The 12,577-nt window shown below is 38.5% G+C and overlaps 1 protein-coding gene across 3 annotated transcripts in view; it reads right to left on the bottom strand.

Annotated features, from left to right (window-relative positions):
* The window catches only part of CUL2 (cullin 2), a 119,440-nt gene that overhangs the window by 61,614 nt on the left and 45,249 nt on the right, over positions 1–12,577 (bottom strand). For all 3 annotated transcript variants that reach the window (XM_066384899.1, XM_066384897.1, XM_066384898.1), the window contains exon 6: positions 9,289–9,371. In XM_066384899.1, coding sequence (XP_066240996.1) covers positions 9,289–9,371 — 83 coding nt within the window. The remainder of the gene's footprint in view (positions 1–9,288; positions 9,372–12,577) is intronic.

Below are 12,577 nucleotides of genomic sequence, written 5' to 3'. Positions count from 1 at the left end.
TTCAAAGATTCAACACCAATCCCAACTAATTTCATCACTTGGATACCGAGTGTTTAAAAATTAGAGAAATCACCATCTTAAACGGACAACGTTGTACACGTAGACTTTAAAATCAGGCATGAGACAAGATGCCAGCTGCCCATCACTTCTCTTCAAACTGCTTTAGGGGTCTTAGAAAATTAGTATTAGAACTTACACAGAAAACAGAAATACGTGTAAACTATTAGAAATAATGGAATTTAACTAGGAGGCTGAATATGAACTTTATATACAAAGTCAGTTGTAGCCCTATAAACTAGGAGAAAACAAACAGAACAAGTAGTTATACAGAACAAGGTTTTTATACTGTAATAAAGAATATACCAAGTATTGCAAATAAATCAAACAAAAAACCTTTAGGACCTTTCAGATAAGTTTTTTGTGTTTTTTTTTTTGTATTTTTCTGAAGTTGGAAACGGAGAGGCAGTCAGACAGACTCCCCCGCATGCGCCCGACCGGGATCCACCCGTCATGCCCACCAGGGGGCGATGCTCTGCCCATCTGGGGCATTGCTCCATTGCAACCAGAGCCATTCTAGTGCCTGAGGCAGAGGCCAAAGAGCCATCCTCAGTGCCCGGGCCAACCTTGCTCCAATGGAGCCTTGGCTGCAGGAGGGGAAGAGAGAGAGAGAGAGGAAGGAGAGGGGGTGAGGTGGAGAAGCAGATAGGCGCCTCTCCTGTGTGCCCTGGGCCGGGAATCGAACCTGGGACTCCTGCACTCCAGGCCGATGCTCTACCACTAAGCCAACCAGCCAGGGCTAGTTTTTAAACTTATTAGAAGATATTAAAGAAGGCATAATAAACAGATACACTTTGTTCACGGATAGGAAGATTCAATACTGTGAAGATGTAACTTCTCTCCAAACTAACTTGTAGATTCAATTCTATTTTGATCCACAGAAAAATTTAAAGGTAACTAATAATCACCTCTAAAAAAATGTTATTATATGAAAAAAAGTGCAAAGGAACAGTCAGAACACTTCTGGTTTATGGAGGGCAAACTTGTTTTGGCAGATACCATAACTCCTTATGCTATAATAATAAACCCTGAAGACTAACAAAGGAAACAGAAAAGAGCCTGAAATGGAGCTCTACTTGTAGGAAAGTTTGTTATCTGTATGACATCACATCAGCAGGGAAAGCAGAAGAATTTAAAATATGGAGCTGTGAAGTCAGAAATATTTTCTCTATTTGTCACTTAACTCCTGCCATTTTTATGATGTAAACATGCAAACAGGAAAAGAATGCTTAAACCATGACCGCCTTGCCGTTGAGTTATACTTTCAGAAGGGATAAAAATTTTAACACGTATTTTTATATGGGGAGGTTCAACTGCTCCATCATCTTCCTAAAGGAATAAAAAGGTTTCTCCCAAAGAAAGAAAGCCACTATACGTACATAAAGAAGTATTCAAGTACAACCAAATTATTGTCAGTAGTTTTAAGGAGAAGAAATAAAGCCTTAGGTAAAAGGAAGAACATAGGGATAGTCACATTTTTTATGTTGTTTAAACATTTTTTTTGTGTGTATGACAGAGACAGAGAGAGGGACAGATAAGGCCAGACAGGCAGGAAGGGAGAGAGATGAGAAGCATCAATTCTTTGTTGCGGCTTCCAGTATCCTTAGTTGTTCCTGGATTGCTTTCTCATTAGTGCCTTGACCAGGGGGCTACAGCAGAGTGAGTGACCCCTTGCTCAAGCCAGCAACCCCGCGCTCAAGCTGGTGAGCCCATGCTCAAGCTGGCGACCTCGGGGTTTCAAACCTGGCTTCTCCATGTCCCAGTCCAACACTTTATCTGCTGTACCACCATCTGGTCAGGCTACGCTGTTTAAACTTTTAAAAAATATTTAAAAATTCTGAAATAACTAAAGACTCACAGAAGTTGCAGAAATATAGAGCAATCCCAGGAACCCTTCACCCAGTTTCTCCAATGGTAACATTTTACATAACTCTGGCACAGTATCAAAACCAGGAAATCCATACTGGTGCAATCCATGGACCTTATTCAGATTTTGCCACTTTTTACATACAGTCGTTTGTGTATGTTTGAGTGTGTGTAGTTCTATGCAATTTTATCACATGTCTAGATTCATGTCACACCACTATATTCAAGATATAAAAACTGTTTTAGCACCGTAAGGAACTCCCTCACACTACCAGTTTGTCTCACACCAACCACTAATCTGCTCTAACTTTTAAGAAAAATACATTTTTAAGTATTCTTAATATTTATGTAATAAAAAAATCCAAAGTTAAAAACGTAAACACTCTAATGAAAGCTTTACAAGTGAAGAAAAAATTATTATTTTTTGAATGAAGGGAAAATTATTTAGCATAGAAAAGTACTTCATAAATGGTGATGTACACTAGATGCATAAATACCATCTCTGGAAGCTTTGTAAAAACAGAGGTTCTTACTCTTCTTAGGAACCCAGATATGTAGACTTTCAAAAAGCTCTCCATGTGTATGTGTGTATGTATGTATGTATGTATGTATGTACATGGTGTAATAATATGTATAAAAATATGTATGTATGGAGATATAGAAAATTTCTATCAGAAAACACTTTAAATCCTTAATAGTGATTTCCTTTAAATAACAGAAGCGAAAATACTGGGAGAAAAGTAAAAGGCCTTTTATTTTTTCTTTCTAACTTTCTGTGCATGTTCATTTTTCTACCATCGGCATATACTTTACATATATATATATTTTTTATTTTTTTTATTTTTTGGTAGTAAGATAATGTTTTGAAACATTCCTTGCATGAGCCTGATTTTCAGGGGCCAGATCAGAAACCAGTAGTACACAGTAATGTTACTTAGACACCTGTAGAGAACACTTAGGAAGCTAGGGATGAATATGAATAAATGATTGTGAATAAGCTGATAGGAAATCAAATTTGCAAAAAATACCTTCTGTTCTAGCTGAACAGATTTTACTCTGTAAGTCTGGTGGAGCTCTTCCCACAAAGAAGCAGTAGGTACCATAACAACATATTTCCTTGTTTGTGGCAATGACATGAGATACAACTTGAGCAAACTATTTTTAAGGTCCTGGTTGGGAAGCTTAGATGTAGTCAGAGCAGTGGTTTTCAACCTTTTTACACTTGGGGACAGTGAAAATAGGTGAATTATTTCAGGAACCACTAAGGCAGAAATAAAACTCCTTATTAGTATTTTGTGCATTATCTTTTAATTGTAATACTATAAAATAAAAATTCTTCAAAATAATTAGACAAGCAGTAAAAATAAATATTTTTTAATAAAACAAAACTGAAATTTCTAGAGAGTAATTACAGTGGTCCCTCATCTATCGTGGGGTTTAGGTTCCAGAACCCCTTGCAATAGGCGAAAATCCACAAAGTAGTGACCGTATATTTATTTTATTATTTATATATATTTTAAGGCTTTATTTTGATTTAATATTCTTTTAATATGTTTTAATTAATATTTCTATAGTTTTCAATTTTTTTTGGCTAGAAAATGCTTATTTTACCACAAAAATAACTAAAATAATAAATATATAAAAATACCTATATACCACAAATCCAGCGATAAAGTGAAAAATCCTTGATACAAAGTTAGATATATACAATTTTTAAATCCGGGATACAGTGAGACTGTGCAAAGTGAACCGCCAAATGGCAAGGGACGACTATTGATATATTCAATCCAAGTAAAGTTAGTGTGAAAGCTGCTGTTGCTTCTTTGCAGGAACTCTCGATGACCGGGGCTGCGGTCTTGTTTCCGAGAGAGGAAGTGCTGCATTGACTTCCGTTTGGTTTCTCTGTTTGGGTTTTATTAGTGATGGGGCCAAAAAAGTCTTCTCACACACGTAGAGAGTAGAGAATATGATTAAAAATTTAATAGCTTTGTAACTAAGAAGTGGATATTCTTCTTCCAGTGATACCCAACAATGTGACAATGACTGCATTTTATGTTTGGACACCATGTGACATCAGAAGATAATTCTATCAATTTTTCTTTTTCACAATGATTGAGGGAGCAGGAGTTGATATCTTCCATGAATGGATCCAGAGGTTACCTTTACGGGTACCCTCATTTTCAGGGTAATAACGGTCAAAGTTTTGAACTAACACCTTTAAATATTGACTTATTATACTAAACATAAATTTCTGGTTGATATGTGCAGCAATCAAAGTCTTAGAAAAGTGGAAACATTTCTACATCTTCTTTCTATATGCAACTTTCCCAAAGAACAAGTTTCATTTTGAATGCATCCGTCTTCTTTCTTAGTGTAAAGATGTTTGTGTTAAACCCCTGAAGAGAAATACTTAGTTTGCTGAAGAGGCTAAATATATCCTCTATATGTGCAAGCTTAGCCATTCATTCTTCAACCAACACAAACTCGCTGTTGCAGAAACTATTTCATTTCTCTCAGCTGGAAAATGCATGAAATAATCCTTCCTCTTGAGAGCCACCCTCATTTCCGTATAAAAGAGATGCTGGTGTTGTGAATCCATGCTTTCACACAGCGTCATGAACAGTCTGGAGTTCAGACCCTGACTACAAATATCATTAACATTCTTCACTGTGTCATTCATCACTGTGTTCAATTCAGGGGAAAGTTTCTTTGCAACTAAATGCTGCTGGTGAATCATACAGTGTGTGGACAACATTTCTGGATGTGTAACGTTCTTTATTTTCACAGCTATCCCTGAGTGATATCCAATCACATTTGCATCACCGTCCACACACACTCTGATGCACTTTACCAGCCTAAGCCCTCCACTTGAAAGTAGTCACTGAGAACATTAAATATCTCTGAACTAGTGGTCTGACCAGGTAGATCAAGACAACAGAGTAGTTCTTCTCTCACGTCTTTATCATCAATACATACACCCCGTGAAGCAAAGTAGAGCAGCACGGTTACTCATGTAAGCTCTTTATCCTTTCTACATTAGCTCTTCAATATCGTTAGCCATATCAACAATTGTCTGAACAGTATTGTCTGAAAGTGGTATACCCTCAAGTTTCTGTGTGGTTTGAGGACACAAAATTTCCCAAGTGACATCTCCGATGCAAGGTTTTACTAATTCTTCATCAACAGTGAATGGTTTTTGGTTTTGATATTCCAAGGACAGCTCAATAAAATGCTTGAAATAGTCATTTGTCACTAGTCATCATTTTCTTCATTGGAATTTTCTGACTTTTCATTTGGTAGTGTAACCTTACAAAAAAATCCAGTGGCTTCTCAATAAGACTGCTATGCTTCTAATGCAAGTGACGACGAGTGAGTTTGGAAGGTTTCAGTGCATCATTTGACAGAACTGCAGAACATGCTATATACACAAGGGCCACGGTGATAATTCACGAGAAGGTGCTGCAGTTTTAATACCCAGCACCAAGTTTTAAATACTCTTTATGGTACTGCCTAACAATGTTATCTTTCCTTTTTTGTTTTCTGTTACACCTTCCAAATTAACAACACATTTCTCTTTCACTGTTTCTTTTAAACCTGAAGCACTAGTACTTGCTTTACTTTCTGTGTCATCACAACTTTTCTTTTGACTACTGGTTTTGCTTTTAAAGGTCACAATGTTTTGTTGTTTTTTTCTCCCATTTTGTAGGGTTTAAAGTTTACGGCACAATGACAATAAAACACAATTTATTTGCAAACAATATGAATGTGTTCTGAACAGGTGAGTGCATGCACAACCATTTGCGCAAGTGTGAAAAAATGTACTAAGAGAAGGAGGGGGCCGAAAAGGGAAACACACAATAGATAAAGTTCTATCATATTGTACATGATAGTGCATTACGGTGCAAGCTGGTACTTGGTTTCTAAACGCCATGTGTATGATGCACTGAACACTAGACTAGCTAAGTTTGTCCCAAAGCTATTTGCACAAATGTGAAAAAAATGAACTGCCAAGAGAGGGCATGGGCATTAGACCCTGAGCATAACCTAGTTGATCTGGGAACAGAAACATGCAATGAAGAAAGTTTTATCTTACTATGCAGAACAGTGCAACATGGTACTAGCTGGAGCTTGATTTCCAAACTCAACATGTACAATGTATTGAACACTTACATAAGTTTGTCTGAATGCTTTTTGTCTGTTGTGCATAATTTCCAACTGCTCTGCAGTGTAAAAAGTTGTTCAAACGAGCCTACAAGTTCCAGAGTTATCTGAGACCACTTCAATAGTATTTCCATCGACTACCCAAGCTGCTAAGGGGCCATCACTCTGAGCATAAGTGAATTCAACTAAGATCACTGAATCTATAATCTTCACAAAACATTAGCATGGTTAATTCTTTCATGGACCAGCACAAAATTTCTGATGGACTGACATTGGCACAACCATGGATTGGCAGCTGAAAAACACTGAGTAGGAGCATTTCCCAATATGCCATAGCTGCGGGTTCAAGCCCCAATCAGGGCACATACAAGAATCAGCCAATGCAATGCATAATAAATAAGTGGGAAAATAAAATCAATGTTTTTCTCCTTTTCTTCTCTTTCTTCTCTCTCTAAAATCAATAAATAAAAAATTTTAAAAATACATATAGGCCCTGGCCGGTTGGCTCAGTGGTAAAGCGTCAGCCTGGCATGCGGAAGTCCCGGGTTCGAATCCCAGCCAGGGCACACAGGAGAGGCGCCCATCTGCTTCTCCACCCCTCCTCTTCTCCTTCCTCTCTTTCTTTCTCTTCCCCTCCCGCAGCCAAGGCTCCATTGGAGCAAAAGATGGCCCGGGCACTGGGGATGGCTCCTTGGCCTCTGCCCCAGGCGCTAGAGTGGCTCTGGTCGCGACAGAGCGATGCCCAGATGGGCAGAGTATCGCCCCCTGGTGGGCGTGCCGGGTGGATACTGGTCGGGCGCATGTGGGAGTCTGTCTGACTGCCTCCCCGTTTCCAGCTTCAGAAAAATACAAAAAAAAAAAAAAAAAAAAAATATATATATATATATATATATATATAATATGTAAGACCAAAGATCTAAGGACCAAAATTCAGCCATGTACTACTTATAAACATACTTGAGTAAATTGACGACACTTGACTAATTTCCTATTTGTAAAATGAGCCTGTGATAATATTCACCATCATATGCTGTTACACGGATCTGACAATATGACAAATAAGGAGCATCTACCACAGTCACTTGCCCATGTACAGCCAGTTACAGTATCTAGCCATATCAACTCAAAAATGACAATATATAAACAGATTTAGTTAAAGCAATGCAGTGAAAACCCAAATTGGAAGTCTGAAGGCATGGAGTCACTTTCCTTAGCTATATCAAGTTCAATACATCATTTCTCCTTGTTGAAGGTCAATTTACTTACATATAAAATTTGTCTTGTCTCCTTAGATCAAATAAAGAAACGTGTGAAAACACTGGAATACTCAAGGCATTATAAAACTAAAATGTATTCATCATTAAGCTAAAGTATTAGAGCTAGGAATGGAAGAAATATTCTGTGAATTAAAAAGACAGCTACAGTATAATGGCCTGACCTGTGGTGGTGCAATGAATAAAGCATTGACCTGGAATGCTGAGATCACCAGTTCAAAGCCCCGGGCTTGCTCAGTTAAGGCACATACGAGAAGCAACTGCTATGAGTAGATGCTTCCCACTCCTCCCCCCACCTTTCTCTCTCTCTCAAATCAATAAATAAAATCTTTAAAAAAATAAATAATGCCCTAGCTGGTGGCTCAGTGCATAGAGCGTTGGCCAGGCATGTAATCGTCCTGAGTTCGATCCCTGGTCAGGGCACACAGGAGAAGTGCCCATCTGCTTTCTCCACTCCTCCACTCCTCCCTCTCTTCCTCTTCCCATCAAGCAGCCAGTGGTTTGATTGGTTCAAGTGTGGCCCTGGGCACTGAGGATAGCTCCATTGAAGAGCATCAGCCTCAGGTGCTAAAAATAACTTAGTACCTGAGCATCGACCCTAGACGGGGTTGCGGGGTGGATCCTAGTTGGGCGCATGCTGTAGTCTATCTCCTCTCCTCTCACCTTATAAACAAACAAACAAATAAAATATTCTTTTATTCTCTTTTGTGGCTTTTTTTAAAACCCCTTATTTCCTACTAGGATCCCCTCACATGAAATACTCCATATTTGGGTTTTCTTAAAGAAAGCAGACTCACTAGAGAGAACAAAATAAATAAAATAGTAAGACTTAGAGACACAGAGAACAGACTGACTTTTGCCAGAGGGAAGGATGTCAGGGAATGGGTAGAAAAGGTGAAAAGATTAAGAAGTATAGATTGGTAGTTACAATATAATCACAGGGATATAAAGTAAAGCATAGAGAATATAGTCAATAATACTGGAAGAACTATACGGTGTCAGGTGGGTATTGAAAATATCAGAGGAGGCAACACTTTCTAAAGTACTGTATATGCTTAACCACTATGCCACAGACCTAAAACGAACACAAAATAAAAAGAATATAAGCTGCAACTGAATAATAAAGTAAAAATTTTAAATTAAAGTTGAAAAATAAAGAAAAAAAACGAGGGCAGATTCAGATGGAGTGGTCATCTCACACTGTGACTCACTAGTCTAAGTAATTCCTATAACATCAGTTCCAATAATCTGAAATTTTTATATACACATCTGCATAACTGACATTTAGTGCTTCTGATTCTCCAAAGCTGAGTTAGTTCGTTTGATTTTCCATAGATTAAAAACACTCGTCTTCTAAGTCAGAGCTGACCCAAGGGTATTCTATCCTGGACTCCATAGGAAAGTTTGCTTTGTCCCAAACTCTATTCACACGGCAATTAGGTCAAGAGTCAACCACTCTGAGCCTTAAATAGAGTGGGGAACTACATATTTTTCCCATAAACTTACCTGACAATAATAGGCAAGTTATTGGTTTAATATGGGGGCTAAGAGATAAGCAACTAACTAGAATAACCTGCTTTCCTGAATAGGCTATCCTCATCAGGATTTAACCTGAGAGAACTCGTTTAAACAGCTCAGCGCTGCCTGTAAGGTCCAAAAGGTTCCAGGACTGAAAAACAGTCAGTCACTTCCTTCAGGGATGTATTTATTTACTAAGCACGTTTGAGATATGAATAAAGACCAAACACCGGCCCCCCAAATTAAAAAACAAACAAACAGTTTTTAAATATTGGCATTAAGATGGAACATGAGGCTCATTACAATCAAATGAGGCCTATGTCTGGTCAATGGTCACGCCATTGTTTCCTACTTGAACCCACACCAAACGGCAGATCAAAACCGACTCCCAAAGACAAATGCCAGAACTCACTTTTTGATTTCTCGGAGCAGCATTCGGATAAGAACAGTCTGAAGCGGTTCAACCATCAATTTCCTCCACATATCCAATGCTAGCTGCAGGAAAAATAGAAACCACCAAGACTGAGTTACTTAGTAGTTGCTTCTAAAAATTGTTTAAAACTTAAAAAAACGGTAAAGCGTCGGCCTAGCGTGCAGAGGACCCGGGTTCGATTCCCGGCCAGGGCACACAGGAGAAGCGCCCATTTGTTTCTCCACCCCTCCACCACGCCTTCCTCTCTGTCTCTCTCTTCCCCTCCCGCAGCCAAGGCTCCATTGGAGCAAAGATGGCCCAGGCGCTGGGGATGGCTCTGTGGCCTCCGCCTCAGGCGCTAGAGTGGCTCTGGTCGCAACATGGCGACGCCCAGGATGGGCAGAGCATCGCCCCCCTGGTGGGCAGAGCGTCGCCCCATGGTGGGCGTGCCGGGTGGATCCCGGTCGGGCGCATGCGGGAGTCTGTCTGACTGTCTCTCCCTGTTTCCAGCTTCAGAAAAATGCACAAAAAAAAAAAAAACACTTAAAAAAAAAAACCCACAAAAACCACTAAAAGAAGTAGTTATAACTAATATTTCAAAGTTGAAATGAAAACTGAATAAACATAAGTAAAATTCATTTCTAATTTTAAATGACATCATATCAGACTTATACAAAGAACAGAATTAAGGGTTTTTGACTGGTTAAAAATTTTACAGAAATAATTGATTTTTATAAAACCTTACTTGATTATTAAATGCTCAGTATTATGGAGGGCTATATGTGCCTAGATTGTAATAAGAAGTTAGGTTAAATAAAATAATATAACTTGGCTGTTAGCTAATTTCTTAAATTATAACGCCTCTCATACAAACACAACAGGATAAGTCAATTTAAATGCAGTACACACCCCTGATGTCACCAACCAAATTGCAAAGTACAATTCCACCATTACAATTGCTTCAACTGCCCTCCAGCTTTACTCACTGACGTCACTAGCCTGCATTTTGTGTTAACTCATTCCGTTGCTTATAATTCTACCAAATGCCTAAGTATCTCCATATAATATTTTTGAAGCTGACTATTTCTGACATTGGTAACAAAATTATATTGTATTTTCTATGTGTGATTTTTAATATTTGACTGTTTACTAAAATCCATCTAAATGGAAAGCTACAATTATATATATTTCAATCATTGACACTGCTATATAGTACCCTATGGTATAAATACACCATGATTTACTTTTTCTTTTCACTGCTGATGACATATGTTTGCGATTCCCGTTTTTTTCCTACTGAAAAAAATGCTGCTATTCTTGTATATAAATTCTGGTGAACATAAGCAAGAAATTCCCAGATATACAACTACAAATGGAGATGCTAGGCTACAGGGTTAGAGACACATGTTTTCCAATTTATACTTGTGTAAGCAATGAATGAGAGTTCATTAGTCAACATCCCTGACAACAAGTGCAACTGCCAGGCTTTAGTCTAACTTTGTCTATCTGTTGCATATAAAATGGTAGCTGCTTGTAATTTTTTTTTCTGAAGTGCGAAGCGGGGGGAGGCAGACAGACTCCTGCATGCGCCCAACCAGGATCCACCCAGCATGCCCACTAGGGGGCAATGCTCTGCCCATCTGGGGCACTGCTCCACTGTAATTGGAGCCGTTCTAGCACCTGAAGCAGAGGCCATGGAGCCATCCACAGCACCCAGGCAAATTTTGCTCAAATGGAGCCTTGGCTGCGGGAGGAGAAGAGAGAGATAGAAAGGAAGGAGAGGGGGAGGGGTGGAGAAGCAGATGGGCACGTCTCCTGTGTGCCCTGGCCGGGAATTGAACCTGGTACTTCCAAACGCCGGGCCAATGCTCTACCACTGAGCCAACAGGCCAGGACCTCTCCTTGTAATTTTAACTGGCATCTTCTCAAATAAAACTAGGCATCTTTTTTACATTTATGGTGCATGACAGTTCTCCTATGAAATTAATCTCTTTTGCCCATTATCCCATTAATGTATGTCTCATTTTTAATGAAACCTAGTTCTTCATATACTGTAGAAAATAATCCCTTGGCAGTTTTACATATTGCCATTTGTCATAGTTTGTGACTTGACTTTTGAGTTTCTTATATTTTATATTTTAATGTGCTCAAATTTATCAATCTTTTCCTTTGTCATTTCTACTGTTTGTGTCTTTTACAATCTCTTTCCCAGCCCTAAAATCATAAGGGTATGATCTGCCATAAGATCATAAGGTCTTCTCCAATATTGTCTTCCCAAAGTCTTCCCTTCACATTTAAGCCTTTCACCCCAATATACTTTTCCATACATAGTACAAATTATTCCAGTATCAAGAACTGACTGATCCTGTTTCTAACTAAACTGTATCCACAGTGGTGCAAGTCTGCTCTTGGCTTCTTTATTCTGTTTTCCTGAGGAACTCCATTCTGATCCACTGGTAATTCCTTTTCAAATAAGTAAAAGTATCTGTCTTCTTACAAGGGACATCCTTTAAGTTTTGTCCTTTTTTTTCTTTGTAAATAGCACAACCAGGGAAAAATAGAAGGTAATACATAAGAAAAAGATTTTATAGTGTGGTGGGAGGGCAAACTGGTAAAGCTTTTTGAAAAGCATATGGGCAGAGCAAGTTTTCACTCAGAAAATGAACTTCCAGGCATCCACTCTGTGAAGATTTCCACTTGTATATAAAGAGATACACACATAAATGTAGTTCCCTGGGTGACATTTTTGTCTACTTTGTTCACTGCTGTGTTCCTAACATACAAAACTGTGCCTGGCACAGAGAGGGGCTCAAAAGACATTTATTTATTTATTTATTTATTTATTTATTTATTCATTCATTCATTCATTCATTCATTCATTTTAGAGAGGGAAGAGAGAGAAGGCAGGGAGGAGCAGGAAGCATCAACTCCCATATGTGCCTTGACCCGGCAAGCCCAAGGTTTTGAACCTGCGACCTCAGTGTTCCAGGTCAATGATTTATCCACTGCGCCACCACAGGTCAGGCTCAAAAGACATGTAATAAATAAGGTAGAATGTTCACTGTAGTATTGTTTGTAACAAAAACTGAAGACTACGAGGAATAGTTTAATAAATAATTAACACATTATTGTCATGTCCCTAATGTAGAATATTAAACTCCCCACCAAAAAAAAAAAAAAAAAAAATTTATGTGAAAAGAACTCCCAGACATGTTAACAAAAAGGTATGGAGAACTTGGAGAACATAATACATCACCAGTGGTTAAAAAGCAAAATCAAAACTATTACG

This window comes from Saccopteryx leptura, chromosome 5 (genome assembly GCF_036850995.1).
Source record: "Saccopteryx leptura isolate mSacLep1 chromosome 5, mSacLep1_pri_phased_curated, whole genome shotgun sequence".
In the NCBI taxonomy this organism is placed as follows: Eukaryota; Metazoa; Chordata; class Mammalia; order Chiroptera; family Emballonuridae; genus Saccopteryx; species Saccopteryx leptura.
This window is presented reverse-complemented; position numbering and strand designations above follow the sequence as displayed.